Here is a 24,473-nt window from a genome sequence, read left to right as displayed (position 1 = left end):
AATGATATATGTTACTTTTACTTGAATTAAGTGCTAAATAGTACTAAGTGCTAAAATATCTTAAGGAAATATGTATGTCTTAGTGAGCTGTGCCCATTATTGAATATGCCTTCTCCCTACAAGTACAAAATGAAAGAGGCTGTTTGGAGTGCTCATTTAAAGTCAGTCTTCTTTTCTTTTCTTTTTTTTCTTTTCTTTTTCTTTTTTCCTTTTTTTTTTTTTTTAAAGATTTTGTTTATTTATTTGACAGAGAGAGAGAGAGAGAGAGAGAGAGAACACAAGCAGGGGGAGCAACAGGCAGAGGGAGAGGAAGAAGCAGGTTCCCTGCTGAGCAAGGAGTCCCATGCAGGGCTGAATCTCAGGACCCTGGGATATAACCTGAGCCCAAGGCAGATCCTTAACTTTGCCACCCAAGCGCCCCTCTATTTAAAGTCTTATGTCATTGGTGAAAATAATTATTTAAAATTAAAAGGTGTTTCTTTCACTGTACATGAGTGTCTTCATGCAATTTCTGGATTCATACTGACAACCAGCATCAGTTGAACATGACCTATTTCAGACCCAATGGATTTCTCTTTGAAAATACTTATTTCTTTCCACCCATACTGGACTTTGCTATTTAACTTTGCCATTCCTAGCAATCCTGGGATGGGCAAGCCCCATTATATTTTTCTTCAAGGTTTTAAATTGACTAGATGCACTATTCCAATCTGAGTTAGAGATTACATGGTATTTTGTATCCTCTTCCTAAAGGTATAGAGAAAAAGAAGAGAGGATTTACATGTAGTTGTTACGAGTTTTGATGGAGAGGCTGTTTGTGGTAGGGCTGTGCTGCCTGTAGTCATATTATGTAAATTTGTAAGTCTTTCTGGGCTAATGGCTCTATACTTCCAGAATGTATGTGCATATGTTTGCATATATATATATATATATATGTTTATGTATGCATGTGTATACATGCATGTATGCATTTCATCTTGCGGGCTTCTGCGTGTGTGTGTGTGTGTGTGTGTGTGTGTGTGTGTATAATGGGAAGATGTAGAGTTGAGGTGAAAGAAAAGAAATGGACATGATCTTAAATCATCTGATCTTTTTCTTGAGTTGGTGTTGGTAAAGATATATAATATGTATCAGTTTACTACATATTATAAAATGAGGTTGCTTACCTTTAATTCTTTTAAATAAAATGAGGGAGTACAGAGAGTAGGCTCTGCAAATGAACATTGCACATGAAACACATGAGTTTTCTAACAAAAGAGAGACTTGAATACAAAAGTACTCAAAATTGATGAGTGATTAACACCCCAGATTCTCTCCTTATTACCAACACATCACTACATGTGTACATTCAAACATACTCATACACATATACATATATATATATGTGTATGTAGGTATTGTGAATATGTATCTATACTAATTGGATTCCCTTTCCAAAAATGACATTGTTTTATTTATTTACTTGTTTGTTTATTTTAAAGATTTATTAATTTATTTATTTGAGGGAGAGAGAGTGTGAGCTGGAGGAAGAACAGGAGAGAGAGGGACAAGTAGACTCCATGCTGACTGCAGAGTCCAAGGTGGGACTTGACTTGAAGACCTTGAGATCATGACCTGAGCTGAAACCAAGAGTTGGCTGTTTTAACCTACTGAGCCACCCAGGTGCCCCTAGATGATTTTGTTTTAAATTTAATGTTAAAAATAATATATATATATAATATATATATTATATATAATAAGAGAATGCTGTCTAAAGCCATCAGAATCAATCTTTGCCTCCTCATAAGATGTCACCAACTAAAGAAGGTGAGAAAGTTAGGCTTGAGTAATTATGAAGAGGATTGGATGGGCAAAAAAAAGAGGTTGGGAAATAGAGGAGAGACTTTAGAGTATTTAAAGTGAACTTACTTGGTTGGAAGCCTGGTAGAAACCAAACCCCTTGGAAGCAATTGAACATGAACTGATGAAACCAATTTTTCAAGATTAAAAATTAATAGTAGACTTATTAATGTAGTGTATTTATGTTTTTAACAAGATTCCATTTGAATGGTTGCTCTGTTAAATAATTTAGTTACCAGAAGTTAAGAGTGAATATTTATAAATAGGTAGGAACCTGGTTTAGAGTAAATAATCAAAGGGCAAAACTAAACAAACTCTTGTCTTTATCCTTCTGTGGGTCTGGTGTTTGAAATACTCTTTTGTAATATTTTACAAATAACCTAGAATCTCCTAATAAAGAAGAGCCAAGTGATGAGGAAGCAGGAGGCAAGAAGAAATAATGGAAAGAACAGTATTCCAATTTTGTCCCAGTACTAGCTATGAATTAAGACATTTCATTATAATTATTTGAATTAAATTCTCTTTTTCTATAAAATAAAGTTGATGGCTGCTGTACCCAAGTCACAGCAACATTGAAAAAAATTAAATAATGTAGTGTATGTTTTCCTAAATATTTATCAAATCATGATGAGATAGACCAAATAAACATCTAAATTAATAAAATTGAAAAAAAATTAAAATCTGCCTGGAATTATCATTAATCATAAGATAGATCAAATTGGAATAAAAGGGAGCTTCTAAGGATTGACCACACTACAAACCCATGTTTTGCATCATCAAATAGTTTTAATCTAAGGAAGGAAAGAAGATGTTTTTTTTTATCTTCCTACTCACTATCCACTCAGAATCCTTAAGATTTGTTCCAAAGGAAGAACTGGGGACCACCCTACCATTCTGGCCTTCAGTTGGTCATGGTTAATGCCTAATACGTCCCGAGTAATATGTGACATGCTAAAGATACAATCATGAGCAAAACAAAATACAGTCCTGGCCCTTGCCGAGCTTACATTCTAATGGATTTAATTCATATAACTGAGAAATGCTACTGTTGCCACCATAGAATACTATTGGATTACTTTCGAAGTATTGCCACAACAAAGAACCAGAAGCTAAGTGCCTAAAAACAACAGAGGCTTCTTAACGCCAAGCTCTGGATTCATTGAAGTTTGAAATCAAGTTGTTGGTAATACTATGCTCTCTCTTAAGTCTCTAAAGAAGAATCCTTGCTTGCCTTTTCAGCCTCTGGTAGCCCTAGGTGTTCCTGGGCTTGTGGCCATAAAATTCCAGTCTTTTTTTCTGTCTTCATATGGCCATCTTTCTTCTTTGTCAGTGTCCAGATTTTCCTCTAATAAGACACCAGTGGTATTGGAGTAAGGATCCATCCTACTCCAGTATCTCCTCATCTTAATTTAACTAATTATGTATACAATGATTCATTCCCAGAGAAGGTCACATTATGAGGTACTGAGATTAGGACTTCAAACTATTTTTTTAGGGGACATAGTTCAACACATAGCAATTACTTTAGAAAAAATAAGGGTACATTTATAGTAATGTTGTACCTTTGGAAATGTATAATTCCCATAAATATAAACCCCATTTTAAGTTTTAGTAGTGGTGAGAATAGAGTGAGAGAAACCTAGCAATAGTATACAGAGAGATTTTACCTTTTTCCTTATTTTTTGGAGTCAGAGCACTAAACATAGAGTTAGAAGGGATGCACCAACTTAAAAGCACAAAAATGATGCCAGGTGAAAATTTCTTAGACATGGGAGTTGCAATGGAGCTGTGTCCATTAACTTGACATCCAGATGTAGATTTTCCAAAGAAAAACACCCACCAACAAATACATAGAGAGACTAACGTTTGTCCACTAAACCTGTCTGTTGAGACCAGAAAGTCCAGATAGGTTTTGCCTTGTTTGAGATGAATATAGTCATAAAAACTTGTGCATGGACTCTGTGACTGATATTGCAGAATCAGAGTGAGTCAGGATGGGATGGCACCAAATAGAAATAGAGGAAGAATCTTACTTTGGTAGTCATCAACTACAAGTTCCAAAGAGAGATGCCAAAGGTTTGGCATCTTACAGAGCCCAAGGCGTTATTAGCACTTGAAAAAAGTGAAAGAACAGTATGTGGACAGCCTGGTTCAGAATTATTTTTTGTGTGCTTAAAATGGTGAGGCCTATCTTTGAGTTAGTAAAGAAGAATTTTAAGAATGAAACAAGGAAATTGGCTTTTAATAAGATCTTGCATGATTCTTATACTAAATTCAAGTAACCAGAGCAACAGAAGGAAAAGAAAAAAGAAAAGTAACAAATTAAAGTCAACATTAAGGCAAATTGATAATGGTTAACAGTAAACATCTTTGTGGTAATCAAAATTGTTATAGTCCTTAGAAAAATTTGGAGAGTTTTTCAATTCATGTGTTTTTTAATTCATATTTAAAGATAATAGACTTAAAGATGATAGCACATCAGTCTTAGTTATGACTACAGAAGAAAAACTCCTAAAAATATAAGAAAATGAATCCATCAGTAAATTACCTAAATAATTTGCTACCAAAACTAGTCTGGAACTGAAAAAAATAATTGCATAATACAAAAACTGTTTAAACAATTCACCAAATCAATGTCAAAAAAAATCTCCAAGAGGTACCATCTGTTTGATTAACTCAAGATGAATCACTATTCATCCACTCTTGATATGATTTTTAGTAAGATATAAATATTTTTTGCAGTCCGAGGGTCAATGGTATAATTATTGCTAAAGTATAAGAGGCCTTCTGAGAATGCATACCACAGTTGATATTTTTTCTTCAATAAGTACTAGTTAACATAATAACAATTAAATGTAAATAAAAATACTGGAGATTTTTAGATGACCTGAATGCTTGACTAGAAAACCTAAGGAATAACCCTGAAGAAAAAAATTACGGCATATGAAAGAATTCAACATAGTAGCCATTTACAATACCAAAACTGAAAATTAAAGGTTAGAACAAAACACTTTAAAAATAGCAACCAAAAAAAATAGCAACCAAAATTATAAAATATCCAGAAATGTCACAAAGAATATGTAGGGTCTATGCAAATCAAACAATAAAACATTTTTGACCAATATAAAGCTAATATTAAACCATAAAAACATCAATAGGAGTAGATACCACCTAGTAATTACAATTCCATTTTATTATTATTTCTCATTAAATACAATTATAATTCCACTATTACGTTAGGGTAAATGTGTCTAAAACTGTAGGGTTCTGCAGGAAAATCCAGAAAGAGTACATTAAGTTGATGGATGGAGGTAAATTCAGACAAAGTTAAATAGGAGGAGAGCATTCAGAAGAGTGGAAGGAACGAAGGATGGATGGAGAGAAGGAAAACAGGGAAAGCACGTTTAAATCTGGAAAAGAAAATACAAAGAGAATATTTAAAATGAATTAAAATCTTGGAAAAATTAAGAAGGATAAACACTCAACTCTATTAAGTCCCTGAGTATAAGAGAACTAACTGTATGGTGCTAGGAAGGTCTCCAAGAATAATACGTTATAACTGGCTTTGATTCTGGGAAGAGTAATTATTAAAAAAATAAAAGAAAGCTCTACTAAATATCATGAGTAGTTACCTTAAAGGTCATTTTTCTGTACCTGAGAGGTGACATGGATCCAGAAGTGTTTTGCTTTGTTTGTGTGTTAGTTTTAGCTTTTAAAAATCCTTGGTATAAACTTACACTTTAGTGCCTTGTGTTCCTTGGTATTCATGTTGACTCAGAGAGATTCCTAGATTAATTAATAGTTTTACTTCACATAATATTATAATGAGAAGGGAATATGGAAGTCATTTAATGAGAGAATTTATCTCATGCAAAATTGTCTTTACTTCAGGAAAAAAACAGTCATGGCATTATAAGCTGTTATCCAGTCTTTGGTACATTTATATATATTGGAGAGCTCTTCACTTCACAATGATGGCCATTTTAAAATTGGGTAATCTCATTCCTAATTCTCCCATTTCTCTGTGATTAATCCTATGCAATAGAGCATCATATTGTGAGTCATCTCATTTCAATAATGATGGCCACTTCAATATTTAAAGACAGCCATTCTGTTACTGCTAACTCTTCATATTTAGGCTAAATATTTCCAGTTCTTTAAACTTGTCCTCCTATGAAAAGCTTTCCAAATCCCTTGTTATTTTGCATAAGGCTTTGAATGACTTAATTTTAGTTAAACTTCTGTTGTATACCCAGTACTGAACTTTAGATATTATCTGAAGAATGGACTCATAGTCTTATAAATTTGATAACTCTGGAGCAAATCTGCACTGCCTTTTGCTGAGTTACTTGCATAATAGCCATATGTCTTTTCAGATTTGCTTTTGTATCCATAGCGAATTTGAAATAGTCTAGCTTGATATCAGTAGTACATTTACTTTAAAATGAACTACTGTTTCAGTCAAAGCCAAGGGAAACAGACTTAACAGTAGATTTCTAAGATACTGCTTGAGTTCTTTGTCTCTATGTATGTGCATTTGCTTTTGTAGCGTGTGTGTAAGTTTATGTATGTGTGTATGAATGTTTGCATTCACAAAGGCAAGCATATGTAAGTGTTCTACTAGATGATATTGCAATTTTTAAATTAAAGTATAATTGACATACATTATATTAGTTTCAGGTGTAAACATAATGATTTGAAATTTTGTATGCATTGTGAAATGATCACCACAATAAATCTAGTTTCCATTTATTACCCTATAGACTTAACAAAAATTTTCTTTTCTTGTAATGAAAACTTCTAAGACTTACTGACCTATCAACTTTCACATTTTCAATACAATATTATTGAGTATAGTCACCCTGCTGTACATTACATATCCATGACTTATTTTAAAACTAGAATTCCAGGGATGGCTCAGTAGTTGAGCCTCTGCCTTTGGCTCAGGTTTTGTTCCTGGGGTCCTGGGATTGAGTTGGGCATTGGGCTCCCCGCAGGGAGCCTACTTCTCTCTCTGCCTATGTCTCTGACTCTGTGTGTGTCTCTCATGAATAAATGAACAAAATCTTAAAAAAAACCCCTAGAATTTCACTTATATGTGTAATCTGAAAAACAAAATGGAACAAAATTCAGATACAGAGAACAAAATTTTGGTTGCCAGAGGGGATGACGGTTTGGGGCTGCAAAATAGGTGACGGGAATTAAGAGTTACAAAATACCAGTTACAAATTAAAGTTTCTAGTTTATAAAGATCACATCATCAAAATTTTGTGGTATTAGGAGAAATGAAATTAAGTCTATTGTTTGTATAAACATTAAAATACTTTCTTAGCTGTTTTGGAACCATAACAAAAATGTATTTAGCTCATTTAATTAAGAACATTTCAAATAAAAAAATAAAGTTTCAAGTGATGATTACTAACAAATCATGATGAACATAATATTTCTTCTCATTCAGTATTTTGAAAATATTAATTACACATCACATGTTAGAAGTTTGCTGGAATTTAGGGAGAAAGCAAAAGTATTTATTAATTTGCATGCTACTACTTTTTAGACTTGGTATTATTGTATTGTAGATTGAATATACATAATATTCAGTTCCTTAATTGTTTTTTCTGGTTTATAACCTATCTATGTTGATTTTAACATTTGACTTGTTATTATTACTCCTTTGTTGATCTATGTATATTTTAATATGAGCCTAAATAAATAAAAAGGAAAAGTGTCCCATAATGTGTTGTCTCAGATAGGCTCAGGTTGAAGAGAAAGGCTTTTTAAAAATAGACTTTTATGCCTGGTCCCTTTTTTGCCTTTTAAAAAATTTATTTATTCATTTGACGGAGAGAGAGCACATGCATACACAAGCAGGTAGAGTGGCAGGCAGAGGGAGAGGGAGAAGCAGGGTCCCCAAGCAGAGAGTCTGACATTGGGCTTCGACCCCAGAACTCTGGGGTCATGACCTGAGCTGAAGGCAAAGGCTTGACAAAGCCACCTAAGCTCCCCATGGGTCTTGTCCCTTAAGATTCTGATGCAGCACATCGGGTGGTGGCATTCAAACTGCGTTCTTCAGGTATCCAATTGATTCTAATGACAGGAGAAAAACTTGGGAAAACATTGATTCAAAATTATTCCAAAGACACATATTATTGCTGTTTTGAATTATTCATACCACTCATTATATCTGCTAATATATATAATAGAATTAAATATATATGATATATGAATTTATTCTGTTTAGAATTAGAAAGTAACTGATTGCTTCTATCCAAAAAATTCAGTATTTTACTCAATTTTCATTTTCTATAGTGGAGATTCTCTCAAAGTATCTAATGCATTAAATAAAATTATTATCTTATGTATTCATCTTTAGATTAATTATATTTTTGTCTTTTGCTTGCAGGGTACAAGTTGAATTCTATATGAATGAAAACACATTTAAAGAGAGACTAAAGTTATTTTTTATCAAAAACCAGAGATCAAGTAAGTCATTCATTTTATTCTCCTGGCTATATGTTTATACATATTTGCCTAAAAAAATTGAGCTGTGTAATTCTTTTGCAAAATATCTTTTATGTAGAATAAATATGATAATCTTGTCTGCCAGGCAGTAAATGTTTAGAAAGCTATAGATGTTACATGTGGTGGTGTTAGGGTTTTTGAATACCTGTGATTCCCCAAATCCCACATCAATAAGCAGACTTGTGAGAGGACCATCTGGAATAATGGAGACACTGAGGAAAATAATTTAAATGTAGAGTCTCCTTATTTTAACTGTGACGGACACTGAGAAGTCTCTGACCAAAGAGAAATAATTATATGATTTACTGAGGAAGAATTTAATATTTCCCAATCATACTTGATAACAAGAAACATCCAGGGGTTTCTGAAATGTACAGTTACTAGCATCCTTCTCTGGAGATTTTGAGTCAGAAAGTATAGGGCTCAGCTCAGAGTTTCACACTCACTGATTCTTATCATCAGATAAATTTGGGAGACACTGCAACTTCAAGAAGACATGAAATTGGCTTAGTCACTGACCTAAGATCATTCAAGGTTGATATGTCAGTGATATTTGTCACCTTCCTATAATACCACATATTTTTAAAAAGCCATATATAATAAGTCAATATGCAGTTTTCCATAGGATTATTGCTTAAAATGTCATCAGATAATGAAAAGGTCTATATTAGATTGGTGTTGACTTTGTTCTTTTTGAATTTTGACCCTGAATCTTTTTGAGATGGTCTAGATTAAGTTGTGTCTCTATAGGGTTCAAAGAGAAAAGTCTGAGTTGTGGTAAATCTTTCAAATACTGACTATAGGAACTGTTTCAGTATGCAAGGCACATTGGTTAGAGATTCTTAATGGCAAGTTAGCTGCAGAGTTAAGGCCAATAATAGGTAATGCCTCTCCAACCCAGTTTAGAATTTCCAAGGAAGTTCCACCAAGAAGTGTTACCTAAAGGGGCCACGTCATCTGAATAGAAAGTTTCCAGGATTTTAATATTAACAATGCCATCTTTCTAGAAAAGATAGATGCATTATTTGAAAACTTCACCAGCAGCCAACTTTGATTAAAGTCATTTGAGGAGACCAGTTCTAAAAAACCAGGGCAATTTCATTAACAGTTTAAAAGATTTTCTAAAGAAGCTAACTTATAAAATGTACCTACCATTTTAATAGGGAAGCTTAGGAGAAATTACACAATTAATAAGCATTAACCTTTTACTGTTAAGAAATGTTACCTCAAGTACACTCATAGCAGAGTAAAAAAAAATGACATTTTGTTTCCAGATTTTATTAAATAGTAAGAAGAACTTTCTTAAAATTTTATTCATAATGCATGAATCAGAAAGCACCTGATAATTACAGGAAAGATAATGCTTCTATTAATCAGACTTTAGGCATATTTTGCTTAATGTTAATTGCCCTTCTTCATCATCTAGTATTATAGGCTGCATAACTGTGATCTACACAGTTATATAGATATATACATGGCAGTCTTAATATTCCCCAAAAGCTAAGATTTCATTGGTATTCAACCTTAAGTAAAAAGTAAGTTTCAACTGGTTGAACTAAAAAGTGTGTGTGTATGCATGTACTTTCCAGCAAATGTCATTATGATTCTTCTACAATTATGTAACTACTAATTGAGTGTATATATATAATTATATACATGATTATAATTGTTCTATAATCAAATCTACAAGGTGTTCTGAAAGTAAAAGATTTATAAACTATCTGGTGAATTTGTAAGTGGCTAGATTTTCTAGCTAGCTAAAATTTATTCCAAAATTCATGGATATAAAAATTGCTTGCACTTCTAAGCATATTTGAACCAATCTTGATTGGACATGATTTTTGTAGCTTCTGAATTCTGAAATCTAGATTTATTTTTAGGTATAATATTTGCTGCCCTTCTCAGTGCATACGATCTGTCAATGGCCCTTTTTGTTTCAATATTTAGCTAATTAAAATTCAGCTACCTAAAATTTAAGAGTTTAGACAATTTTGGTATTGTGGTTTCCATATACAATTTAAATTCTGTAAAGTTGTTATTTTTGACAATTTTTGGCCTTTCATGAACTAAGTTCAAATAAAAATTAAATTTTTGTTGTTTGTTTAAAGGTCTAAGAATTCGTCTATTCAATTTTTCTCTCAAATTATTAAGCTGCTTATTATACATAATCCGAGTGCTACTAGAAAACCCTTCACAAGGAAATGAATGGTAAGGTGTCTTTGTCTGAATTTCAACAATATTCTTTTGATTACTTTGAATTGTATTATAGTTTTATTTTATTTCATTTTTCTTTCAATATTTCATTTAAATTCAAGTTAGTTCACATATAGTGTAGTATTAGTTTCAGAGGTGTAGTTTAGTGATTCATCACTTAATACAACACACAGTGCTCCTTATAAGTGCCCTCCTTAATGCCCATTGCCCATTTACTCCATTCCCCAGCCCACCTCCCCTCCAGCTACCCTGTTTGTTTGCTATACTTAAGAGGCTTTTATGATTTGCCTTTCTCTGTTTTTGTTTTTTTAAAGATCTCATTTATCTATTTACAGAGAGAGAAAGAGAGCATGGAAGGAGCATAGGGAGATTGCGAGAGATATCTCAAGCAGGCTCCATGCTGAGCACAGAGCCTGATATCAGGATCATGAGATAATGACCTGAAATCAAGATTCAGATACTTAACATACTGAGCTACCCAGGTGCCCCTCTCTCTCTGTTTTTATCTTATTTTATTTTTCCTTCCCTTCACCAATGTTCATCTGTTTTGTTTCTCGAATTCCACGTATGAGTTTTTCCCTGACTGACTTATTTTACTTAGCATGATAACTCTAGGTCCATCCACATCATTGCAAATGGCAAGATTTTATTCTTTTTGATAAATATGTAGTATCCCTCTGTGTGTGTGTGTGTTTGTGTGTGTGTGTGTGTACACCACTTCTAATTTATGTTTATCAGTCAATGGAAATTTGAGCTCTTTCCATATTTTGGTCCCTGTGGATAGTGCTGCTATAAACATTGGGGTGAGGAACCTCCATACTGTTCTCCAGAGTGGCTGCACCAGCTTGCATTCCCACCAACAGTGCAAGAGAGTTCCCCTTTCTTTTCATCCTTGCCAACATCGTCTCCTGAGTTGTTCATTTTAGCCATTCTGACCAGTGTGACGTGGTATCTCTTTGTAGTTTTGGTTTGTATTTCCCTGGTGATGAGTGATAAGCATTTTTTTGTATGTTTGTTAGGCATTTGTATGTCTTTGGAGAAATGTCTGTTCATGTCTTCTGCCCTTTTTGTAACTGGATTTTATATTTTTTGGGTGTTGAGTTTGATGAGTTCTTTATAGATTTTGGAAGCTAGCCCTTTATCTGATACGTTATTTGAAAATATTTTCTCCATTCCATAAGTTGCCTTTTAATTTTATTTATTGTTTCCTTTGCTGTACAGAAGCTTTTTATCTTGATGAAATCCTGATAGTTGATTTTTGCCTTTGTTTCCCTTGCCTTTAAGAGATGAATCTAGTAATAAGTTGCTGTGGCCAACATCAAAGAAATTGCTGGTTGTGTTCTCCTCTAGGATTTGGATAGATTCCTGTCTCACATTTAGTTTTTTTCATGCATTTTGAGTCTATTTTTGTGTGTGGTGTAAGAAAGTGTCCAGTTTTATTCTTCTGCATGTGGCTTTCCCTTTTTCCCAATACCATTTGTTGAAGAAACTGTTTCCTCTCCCCACCCCTCCCTGCCCCCGCCCCGATAGTCTTTCCTGCTTTGTCAAAGATTAGTTGACCATATACTTGTGGATTCATTTCTGGGTTCTTTATTCTGTTTCATTGATCTATGTGTCTGATTTTGTGCAAGTACCATACTGTCTTGATGATCATAGCTTTGTAATATGTCTTGAAGTCTGGAAATGTGATGCCTTCAGATTTGATTTCCTTTTTCAACATTACTTTGGCTGTTTGGGGTCTTTTCTGGTTCCATACAAGTTTTAGAATTATTTGTTCTAGCTCTGTGAAAAATGATGGTGTTATTTTGATAGGGATTTCTGAATGTATAAATTGCTTTGGATAGCATAGACATTTAAAAAAATTTGTTCTTCCATCTATGAACATAGAATATTTTTCCATTTCTTGGTGTCTTCCTCAATTTCTTTCATAAGTGTTCTATATTTTTCAGAAAATAGATCTTTTCCCTCTTTGGTTAGGTTTATTCCTTGTATCTTAATGGTTTTTGGTTCAATTGTAAATGAGTTGATTCCTTGGTTTCTTTTTCTGCTGCTTCATTACAGGCATATAGAAATGCAACAGACTTCTGTGTTGATTTTATATCCTGTGACTTTGCCAATTCCTGTATTAGTACTAGAAATTTTGTGTTGGAGTCTTTTGGGTTTTCTACATAGAGTATCAGGTTGTCTGTAATGAATGAAAACTTGACTTCTTCCGTGTTGATTTGGATACATTTTATTTCTTTTTGTTGTGTGATTGCTGAAGCTAGGATTTCCAGTAGTGTGTTGCAAAACATGGGTTTGTAGTGTGGTCAATCCTTAGAAGCTCCCTTTTATTCCAATTTGAACTATCTTATGATTAATGATAATTTCAGGCAGATTTTAATTTTTTTTAATTTTATTAATTTAGATGTTTATTTGGTCTATCTCATCATGATTTGATAAATATTTAGGAAAAAATACACTACATTATTTAATTTTTTTCAGTGTTGCTGTGACTTGGGTACAGCAGCCATCAACTTTATTTTATAGAAAAAGAGAATTTAATTCAAATAACTATAGTGAAATGTCTAAATTTATAGCTAGTACTGGGACAAAATTGGAATACTGTTCTTTCCATTATTTCTTCTTGCCTCCTGCTACCTCATCACTTGGCTCTTCTTTATTAGGAGATTTCTAGGTTATTTGTAAAATATTACAAAAGAGTATTTCAAACGCCAGACCCACAGAAGGATAAAGACAAGAGTTTGTTTAGTTCTGCCCTTTGATTATTTACTCTAAACCAGGTTCCTACCCATTTATAAATATTCACTCTTAACTTCTGGTAACTAAATTATTTAACAGAGCAACCATTCAAATGGAATCTTATCCATTTCATCCGGGTTGCCTAATTTGTTGGCATATAATTGTTCCTAATATTCTCTTATAATTGTTTGTATTTTTGAGGTGTTGGTTGTGATCTCTCCTCTTTCATTCATGATTTTACTTATTTGAGTCCTTTCTTTTTCTTTTGGATAAGTCTGCCTCAGGGCTTATCAATTTTGTCAGTTTTTTCAAAGAACCAGCTCCTCGTTTTGTTGATCTGTTCTACTAGTTTTTTAAAATTTCTATGTTATTGATTTCTGCTGTAATCTTTCTTATTTCCCTTCTCGTGCTGGATTTAAGCTTTATTTGCTGTTGTTTTTCCAGCTCCTTTAGATAAGGTGAGGTTGTATATTTGAGACTTTTCTTGCTTTTAGAAGAAGACCTGTATTACTACTTCCCTCTTAGGATTGCCTTTGGTGCATCCCAAAGGTATTGGACTATCATGTTTTCATTTTCATTGGTTTCCATGTATTTTAAAAATAAATTCTTCTTTTTTTCTGGTTAACCCATTCATTCTTTAATAGGGTGCTCTTTAACTTCCATGTGTTTGTGGTGTTTCTAAAATTTTCCTTGTGGTTGAGTTTTAGTTTCATAGCATTGTGGTCTGAAAATATACATGGTATGATCTCAATCTTTTGTAGTGGCGAAGTCTTGATTTGTGACCTGCTCTGTGATCTCTTCTGGAGAATGTCCCATGTGCACTTGAAAAGAATTTATATTCTGCTGCTTTAGGATGAAATGCTCTGAATATATCTATAAAATCCAACTGGTCTAGTGTATCATTGTTTCCTTGTTAATCTTCTGCTTAGATGATCTGTCCATTGCTGTGAGTCATGTGTTAAAGCCTCCTACTATTATTGTATTATTATCAACAAGTTTCTTTAAGTTTGCTATTCATGGACTTTTTAATTTGATTACTCCCATATTGGTGACATAAATATTTACAGTTGTTAGATCTTGTTGGATAGACCCTATTATTATGATATAATGACCTTCTTTATCTCTTATTACAGTCTTTGTTTTAAAATCCAGTTCGTCTGATAGAAGTATGGCTACTCCAGGGTGTTTTGATGTCCATAGCATAATAAGTCGTTCTCCATCCCCTCACTTCCAATCTCGAAGTGTCTTTGGGTCTAAAATTAGTCTGTTTTAAGGAGCATATTGATGGGTCTTTTTAAAAATCCTTTCTGATACCCTATGCCTTTTGGTTAGATCATTTAGTCCATTTACATTGAGAGTAACTACTGAATGATATAACTTTAGTGCCTTTGTATTACTTGTAAAGTCACAGTTCCTGTAGATTGCCTCTGTTCTTTTATGTTCTTTGTTGCTTTTGGATTCTTTCTAGCTCAAAGAGTCTCCTTTAATTTTTCTTGCTGAGCTGGTTTAGTGTTCATGAATTCTTTTAGTTTTTTGCTTGTCTTAGAAACGCTTTATCTTTCCTTCTTTTATGAATGATATCCTTGTTGGATAAAGTATTCTTGATTGTATATTTTTCGCACTTAGCATGTTGAATATTTCCTGCCACTTTCTTCAGGCTATTAAGTTTCAGTGGACAGGTCTGTTGCTAACCTTAACCTGTCTTTCCTTGTAGAATAAGGACCTTTTTTGTCCTTAGCTGCTTTCAGAATTCTCTCTTTATTTTTGTATTTTACAAGTTTTGCTATGATATGTTCAGGGTTAACTGTTTTTCTTGATTTTGAGGGGAGTTTCTCCTTGGTCTTGAATGCTTGTTTCCTTCCCCAGATTAGAGAAGTTCTCCTGTATAATTTATTCTAAAAAACCTTCTGCCCCTTTTCATTTCACTCTTCTTCTTCTGGAACTCCTATGATACTGATATTACTTCACTTAATGGAATCTCTCAGTCCCCTAAGTCTACCTTCATGATCTAATAATTTTCTTTCCCTCTTCTTTTCAGCTTCATTATTTTACATAATTTTATGTTCTATATCACTTATTCTCTCCACTTCTTTTTCCATTCTCGTTGTGATGATATCCAGTCTATTTTTTTTATTTTAGCTATGGCATTTTTTATTTCAGCCTACTAGTTTTTAGGTTTGTTAACTCTGCAGCAAGAGTTTCTCTGGTGTCTTCTATGCTTTTTTCAAGCCCAGCTAGTAGTTATGACTGTTGTCTTAAATTCTTGTTCAGGTATATTTTATATATCTATTTTAAGCAAGTCCCTGGCTATGATTTCTTCTTGACCTTTCTTTTGGGGGGTATTCCTCCATCCTGTCATTTTGGCTGCGTTTCTGTATTTTGCGTGTTTTGAAAGCTTGTGTTTCTTGCACCTGAGAGTAATGCTATATTAAAAACTGTCCAGGGCCTGGTCCTTCAGGAAATGTTTCTGGTGAAGGCTGTGTGCACTCTGCTGTTGCATTTTGTCTGCTCTTTCCCACTGATCAGTCCTCGGCAGAGTTCCTCCTTGTCTGCAGTGGAGAAGCTTTGGATCTTTGACTAGATTTGCTTTGATTTGTTTGTTAACATAAGTCTGGAAGAAAAGAAAAAAAATCCTTGATCTAAGAGAGAGAGAGAGAGGGAGAGAGAAAAGGAAATGAAAAGAAAAAAATACAACTAACAAACAAAAAACTATAAACCTCATTCCCAAGGAAAACAAAAAGTAAAAATATAAGTAAAGCTTGGTCCTATTTCCAGCAGAAGTGCAGGTGATGCTTTGAAGTACTCTATGATCAGTAGACATGGTGCATGTGAGGTTCTGCCTGTCGTGGTATTCTGGGGGAGTGGCCTGCTGTGTTGGCTCAGAGTAAGACCTGCCCCAGGAAATACCCACTTGTCAGGCATGGAGGGGAGGTTTGGTGTAAGCATGTCTTTCCACCACTATGGGCCATGGTGTTGGTGGAGGGGATGAGAAATGGTGCCACCCCACTCTCTCGTCCCTGACAGGGGATCCCACACTCCCTGCTATTCAGGAAGCCCTCACAGAGCAGTGAGGGACATCAGCGAGCTTTGGGCCATAGCTCCTCTGCATTTTATCTTTGGCACATGGCTTGGATTCAGAATTCCAAATCTTGGGATCCCTGGATGGCTCAGTGGTTTAGCGCCCCTTCGGCCCAGGGTGTGATCCTGGAGACCCAGAATCAAGTCCCACATCGGGTTCCCTGCACGGAGCCTGCCTTTCCCTCTGCCTGTGTCTCTGCCTCTCTCTCTCTCTGTGTCTCTCATGAATAAATAAATACAATCTTTAAAAAAACAAAACAAAACTCCAAATCTTAAAGGACCTGACATGGCAGAGATTCACCCCTGTCCTCCAGTGTAGAGACTTGCCCTGCTGTGTCTGGTGTCTTTTGTCATAGAAAATGTCTTACACCTGCATGGTGTGCAGAATCTCTGGTGTAGCACAGTGAAAGTCAGTGACCAGCTTATCTATCCTCTGCTTGTGCCTCTGTCCCCTGCCGATGAAAGGCCATTTGTTGGTGCCTGCAGGGTCTTTTGCCCCCAGAGAGGCAATATATCCTCTTCCAAATGTACTCCAGGAAGGGGAACAATGCCTTCCCATGCAACCCCAGAAATCCCTACCCCATGTGTGTGCTCCCTTCCTGGAGCCAGCTGCCTTCTTCTCCCCAGGAGCGTACTCCACAGCTTTCACTCTGGCAAACGTCGTGCTCTTCCACAACCTGAGTTTGAGCTCCACATGGTGTTTGCAAAAAACCTATGCCATTCAGTACCCCTGCTCCCAGTCCTTGGTCTGGAGAGGTTTTCTTCTGGTATGACCAATGTTGCAGTCTCAACGTCCCCTTCCTTTCTCCGCAGAAAGGATTCCCTCCCTTCCCAAAACCATGGCACCAGTTTTTCTCTCATCCAGTTCACTTCCATGCACCTTGTACTTGCCATACTGTCTCCCTCCAACTGTGACCAGTTGTGTCTCCCTCCAACTGTGACCAACCTCTCCCAGTCCTCAGATGGATTTTCTGGGTGTTGCAAATGATCTGATCTCAATACAGCAGAGTTTGAGGGAGGAGGACAGCCCAGGGTCCCCCTACTTCTCTACCATCTTAACTCTTCCCATTTGTATTATAATTTTAAAAGATGTTCTATGGAATTTGTTTTCTCAAGCATATTTTAGGGACTTGTCACAATTAAATGGATCTGAATTTCAGTTAATAAATGAACATAATCTTTTTTTTTTTTTTAAAGATTTTACTTATTTATTCATGAGAGACACACACACAGAGAGAGAATGGCAAAGACACAGGCAGAGGTAGAAGCAGGCTCCGTGCAGGGAACCCGATGTGGGACTCGATTCCGGAACTCCAGGATCATGCCCTGGGCCGAAGGCAATCGCCAAACCACTGAGCCACCCAGGGATGCCCTGAACATAATCTTTTTAAGTTCATTTTTAAATGTCTCTTCTTCGGTTATCTGGCAGTCAGAAGAGCATGCAACTGTTGATCTCAGGGTCATGAGTTTGAGCCCCATGCTGGATATAGAGATGACTTAAGTAAATAAATAAACTTTAAAAAAAAGAAAAGTTATATTCTTTTTAAAAAATAAACATCTTTTTTTATCTGTTTATCTAATGCTAATACTGGATACCTGTGTAATTTTTATTGCTAATCAAAGTACTCTGAGTAATTGTTAATATGGGGTTAGTTTCTTTAAAGACTCACATACCTTACTGTTCTTGATTTTCTTGTACTCCAAAAAGGCATATTCTTTTTTATACCAGCTTTATAAGTATTTCCAGTTATATTGGATATTACCTTTTTTTTTAAAAATTCCTTGAGGGCATTATGGTAAGTGAAATAAGTTAGAAAATGATATGTGGAATCTAAAAATAACCCAAAGCAAAAACCCAAAACAAAATAACAACAAATCTAATTGTGTCTCTTGAAGCATGCAGCATTTATTGGGATGCATGACTATCTCAAGTCTCAGATATAGCTTGTGTGGCTCTTTATCTTATTTGAATTAAATGACTTTTTGACTTATTTTAACTTATTTTTTCGTTCACTCTCATGTTGCTTTTATTGAATTGCATTTCTGTTCATTTATAGATTTCCCACTTTAAGCTCTATCCTTTGGTGGAGGTAGTAGATAAGGGGACTGGCAGTGTGTAGTTTTTAACTCATCATCACCTTGGGTTCTTGTCCAGCCTACTAAATTTAAAATAATTTCCAAAGCAGAAAACAAATTTGATGGTTGGCTTTTGTACAATTATTTTTGCATGTGGAAGTTTGCCCAAGAAAATTAAAAAATAAAAAGGATCAAAGTAAAATGGAAAAATGATGATATAGTATGCATTTAAATGAATTGGTTATTCTTCAGCTTATTAGGCAGTGAAAATTATTCTGTACTTAATAAAGGGTTAAAGATTAAGAAGTGAAATTTTAACGTGTAAAAATTTATGTGATAATTCTTTATGAAAATTTACTTTATTTAATGAGCTATAATTCTGGCTATTTTGCTATGTCTTTATTGAATACATAGCATGTATTTATATTGCTGTGAGTCAAGATATAACTAAGAAAAGGAACATTCACTACCCTCAGGGGATTTTCAGCCTGTGCAAGGTTATATATTTGGAATTCTTGCTATTTTCTGGCATTGGACTAGTTGTTTTATTTATGTTATTTCCTTCAGTATACACTTCATCTTTTTTATTCCTACTTTTTTTTTTAAAAAAAGATTTTATTTATTTATTTGATAGGGAGAGAGAGAGAGAGAGAGAGAGTGAGCTTGCACAGTAGGCAGAGGGAGAGGGAAGAGAGAAGCAGGATCCCAGCTGAGCAAGGGGCTCGATGTGGGGCTTTATCCCAGAACCCTGGGCTTATGACCTGAACTGAAGGCAGATGCTTAACCGACTGATCCACCCTGTCACCCCTTATTATTCCTACAGAGAAGCAGAATTTTTTACATATTTGCCCTTTGCTTTTCATATTTGCCTTCAGCACTAATCTATTTTTTAAAAGATGTATTCATGTATTTATTTGAGAGAAAGAGGGAGAACATGAGCAGCACGAGTGGCAGAGGGAGAAGGAGAGAGAGAATCTCTAGCAGACCCCTTGCTGAGCATGGAAACGGATATGGGGATCCCAGGACCCCGAGATCATGACCTCAGCTGAAGCCAAGAGTCAGATGCTTAACTGGGTGAGCCACCCAGGTGCCCCAGCTCTGATCTTTTGATGCTTTTCTTCCCTGTTTAAGTAACTGACCATAGGAAGCCAGCACCTTCCCATCCCCTGCTTTGAACTGTGTGTTCATCCTCTCTACTTGGATGTTTAATAGGCATTTCTAACTTGCCATGTTCCCCTTGGCTTCTTCTGTGCTCTTCCACATCTCAACATGTGACAGTACTGTCCTTCCCCCAACCCTGTTCTACTCTCAGCTTTCCACATTTCAGCTGAACCAAATTCCAACCTAACAGTTGCTCAGGCCAAATGCTTTAGAGTTATTCTTAACTTGTCTTTTGGTCTCACACTCTGCAGCATATGCAAACCCCTTTAGAAAATTCTGTCATTTCTACTTTCAAGATATATCCAGCATACAACTACTTCTCAATGCTGCCATCCTGGCACAAGCCACCTTCTGTCACCTGGGTACTGTGCAGCGGCCCTCCTAATTAGACCTGCTAATTCTGCTTTTGCTCCCCTTTGGTTTATTCTTAAAATAGCAGCCAGTCTTCCTTTAAAGTCTAAGTCAGCTCTTTACACGGCTGTGATCTGAATGCCGAAGCACTTACCATGGCCTGTGAGAACTCTTGTTTCTCTGTAACTTTGCCTCCTCCTCTTCACCCCTCACCCATTTTGCTCTAGCCCCATTGGCCTCTTCTCTGTTTCTGGAATATACCAGCCACAGTGCTGGCTCAAGGCCTTCATACCTGCTGTTGCCTCTGCCTGGAATTCTCTTCCATCATGATAACATAAGGCACACTTCCTCAGATCTTTACTCAAAATTGTATTTTCAGTGAAGATCTACCTAAATATCCTGTTTAAAATTGTAGTCTCCTCACAAGACTCTTTGGAATACTTTTTTTTTTTTTCCCTTTTAACTTTTCTCCATTGCCTTTCTCTCTTTTGTATATTATACATAGTTGACTTGTTTTGTTTTCTGTGTATTCCATATGGATTGCAGTGGCTATCCCATAAAGGCACATGTTGCCTGAATCCTCAGAACCTAGCACAAATTTGATACTCCGTACTTATTTGTTAAATTAATGAGTGGATAACTGATTAAATTAAGGTCCTTTATAATCTGACCAGTGCTTACCTCACCTCACCAACCTCCCATCCAGCCAGCCATTCTGACCTACCTGAAGCCACTTACACAAATTCTGTTCTCCACTGCTTCTGGGCCTTGGATTATTCTGCTCTCTCTTCTTGGATCTTTGTTTTCCATTCCTGTTCCTCACTACCCATTCCTTTTTAACTTGCTTCAGCACTTGTGGACATTCAAGGTAGTGGTTTCTTGGATAACATTTTATCTGAAATTCTTACCTGACATTATGATTATAGCCTAATTTCACTCTGGGTTAGGAGTGGCTTCTGGGGATTCTGAGCCTCCCGAATACCTCCGTCCCAATACTTAACACATTGCCTTTGATTTTACTATTTACTTCTATGTATATGCTTATGGAGGGCAAGGGCTGTGTTGTATTTGCCTCTGTAGCTCTCACACTTAGTGTAGGATTTGTTGGGTGACAGAATGTTGTTGCATTAATGAAGTCATGTTCAATAGTTTTTTTGATAGTGTTGCACAATCAAGATGATTGAAGACCACTGGCTAGAGATGCCAGTGCATATTACATTTATTACATTTTTCTGTCTATGTATTATTAAAAATGGTACACACATTTCTTTCTAAACACATATGAGAATAGTTATTAAAACTTGGTGATCTATTTTATTTATTTATTAATTCATTAAAAATATTTTATTTATTTATTCATGAGAATACACAGAGAGGAGAGAGAGAGGCAGAGACACAGGCAGAGGGAGAAGCAGGCCCCACGCAGGGAGCCCGACGTGGGAATCGATCCTGGGTCTCCAGGATCACGCCCTGGGCTGAAGGTGGCGCTAAACCGCTGAGCCATCTGGGCTGCCCAAAACTTGGTGATTTATAAATAAAATGTACATTAGAGCGACTTAAAAATCATAAAATGAGACATGATAAAATCTCTCTAAGGGTGAAAGAGCATTGGGGGATGATGGCAGAGTAAAATTATACTATCTGAAAAACATTAAGAGGAACAAAGTTTCCTACAATTAACTTCTATGTCATATTACTGGGAATATTTAGCCATAATTATAGAGGATATACATTTGAAAAACCAGATTACTGCAATTAAAAAACATAACAACATAACTTATGGCTGCATTTTGAATACAATGTTCTGTTTAGTTCCCATTGTCAATGCAGTATTGGTTAATGAAAAACAGAAGTGGCCTTTATGGGCACAGGCTCTATTTTAAAATAATGAAGCTAATTCAGCAAAGAGATTTATTTAATTAGAGCTTCTGACATAATAAAGCTGTAGATATTTTGTGCTGTTTGCTTTATTTTTAAGTCCCTCCAGAGTCAAAACTGATATGAAAATGTTGCAAGTATGGACAAACTAAGGATATGAAAGGAATATTAATGTATGAAATTGCACAAATGACAAACTCCAATGTACACAGTGTGTATGTAGTAAATGATTAGAAGGTGCTAGCAAAGGAAACACACCTCTAACATGTTGCTTATGAATTTCATTGAGAGATGGGCCGTCAGCATTGACTTATTGCCTGCTGGTGCTTACAGTTCTTCACTGTATGTCAGAAGGAATGTATCTCCTTGTGCTTGAAAGATTGTGGAAGTGATTATTAGTTTTTAACATTAAGTGATAGAGACAAGGTAAGAAGCACATGAATGTGCTTAAATTTTATGGTATTTGGATTTACATTGAAAATCGGTGGCTAATAGAGCAACCAATATGTTCAGGTGACATTCACATTTTAAAGATTATTTCTTCTTTAGGGTAATGGTTATTAAAAGAAGAAGTAAATTTTGACGATATCTCTTATTCTTTATATACACATTTTTAAATATTTTTTTATTGGGGAGATTGAGCGTGCGCATGTATAAGCAAGGGGGTGGGGCAGAGGGAGAGGGAGAAACAGGCTCATGACCTGAACTGAAGTCAGATACTTAACCAACTGAGCCATGCCGGTGCCCTAATAATATCTTTTTAATATTTGATGACCAATAGGAAGGAATGTTATAATGTAGACCTTTTCTTCTCTCATGTATATTGGTTACAGTATAGATTAAAGTAGCGCTAAGCACTAACATACAATATCAAAAATTCAAAAGAATTTTTTTTGTTCACTAGAGTGTAATGCTGGTGTTCTTAGTGTAGATCTTTTCTCTGGTGATTCACACATACATGCACACACTCAGTAACATGGTTAAGTACATTATTATGTGTGCAAACCACTTTTATTTTTTGTCTATTTGCTGTCTAAGACCTAACAATCCTTTGCAAACAGCTTTGGGAAAGGTAAGGAGTGCATGGAGAAGACATATATATATATACATGTATATATATACTTCTTGAAATTATTGGCAACAAATGACAAGCATCACTTTTACTTGCGTTTTATTCTCAGATCTCATGTGAGAATCAGTCATATCACCATACTTTCACAGAAAGGCTGAGAAATGTAGCCTTTGGCTGAAGAGTGCCTTTTTTGCACTCAACTCTATACCATGGAGTGGGGAGAGGAGTGTTGATAGAAAGCTTCAGCCAGTGCACATGTGAGGGAAAGACTTATTAAAGTCCAGTCTCTCAAAGAGTCAGCATTTAGCCCTCTGTGCAATATTCCTCACCGTTGGCTCTCTAACCTGGTATGAAGTATGTCTAATGTTTTGAAAGGAATCAGTTATTGAAAAATCTTCCTAATATATTGTCAAGACTCTACGATGTGTCAAGACCTGGTCTCATTGGTTTTGGACATTAAATTTTTTTTTACGATTTTATTTATTTATGAGAGAGAGAGAGAGAGAGAGAGAGAGAGAGAGAGAACCACTGACTTGGGGAGGAGCAGAGGGAGAAGCAGGCTCCCTACTGAGCAGGGAGTTGTCAGGACTTGATCGAACCCAGCACCCAGGATCATGACCTGAGCTGAAGGTAGATGCTTAACCTACTGCACCCAGGTGCCTCATCAGACACACATTAAATTTTATATGTCTTTGAGATGTGGGCCTGGTACCGTACCTAGTACTGAGTTCTCAGTATTTGTTATGTTTAGGAGAGTTTTATCATTTCCACCCTGGTTTAGGGTATTATACTTTTGTTAATACAGTATAAGCTGCATTTGTTTTCTTGGAGAGCTATCAATCTGAGTTCATCTTGAGTTTGTGAGTCACAGGTCCTTTCATATGAATTATATACCACATATTGACCTTATGATTTTCATGTTTTTAACAAATGCTTTTTTCTTCTGGTTAACATATTCACCCTTGGACTTCTGCATCAGCTGCCAAAACTTCTCTGACATTTTTTTAGCGACCATGTTCTTACCTTTTGGAGAAGCCATAAATAAGCATGTTGTGAAAAGTGGCTGAAGCTATAGGTCACTAACTCTCTTTTTTTTTTTTTTTTTTTTTAGGTCACTAACTTTCTATATTTAACTTTTGCCATAGGTTTCATGGTTTTATATAGTTCTTCCAGTTTTCAAAATGATGCTTCAAAAATGGATTTTATTTATAAACCTAGTTCAATCTGAACAGCCAAATCCCGTACATTTTGTTTTTATATTTGCTTTTGTTTAATTTTTATTTTTTATAATGAAAAAAAGTGAAATTTATTTTTTCAGAATTTTATAGTTGGTTCATGATTATTACTATGTAAATATCTTTGGCAAGGTAAGTTACCTAAAATATCAACAACTGGAAATAAGTACTTTCAGTATTTTGATAACCAATCTTTGGTAAATTCTCCTTCTGTGTAAACACACATATGTAACACACTCATACAGATGTAGTTAGGACAGTATTATAAGTATCATCTTTTCAATGACTTTTTAAATATTTTTCCT

At 35.3% G+C, this 24,473-nt stretch overlaps 1 protein-coding gene across 9 annotated transcripts in view; it reads left to right on the top strand.

Annotated features, from left to right (window-relative positions):
* The window catches only part of KCNT2 (potassium sodium-activated channel subfamily T member 2), a 375,231-nt gene that overhangs the window by 95,457 nt on the left and 255,301 nt on the right, over nucleotides 1-24,473 (top strand). For all 9 annotated transcript variants that reach the window (XM_072814992.1, XM_072814994.1, XM_072814987.1 and 6 more), the window contains exons 2-3: nucleotides 8,243-8,322; nucleotides 10,470-10,569. In XM_072814992.1, the coding sequence (XP_072671093.1) occupies nucleotides 8,243-8,322; nucleotides 10,470-10,569 (180 nt within the window). The remainder of the gene's footprint in view (nucleotides 1-8,242; nucleotides 8,323-10,469; nucleotides 10,570-24,473) is intronic.

Source organism: Canis lupus, chromosome 38, assembly GCF_048164855.1.
Source record: "Canis lupus baileyi chromosome 38, mCanLup2.hap1, whole genome shotgun sequence".
Taxonomy (NCBI): domain Eukaryota; kingdom Metazoa; phylum Chordata; class Mammalia; order Carnivora; family Canidae; genus Canis; species Canis lupus.
This window is presented reverse-complemented; position numbering and strand designations above follow the sequence as displayed.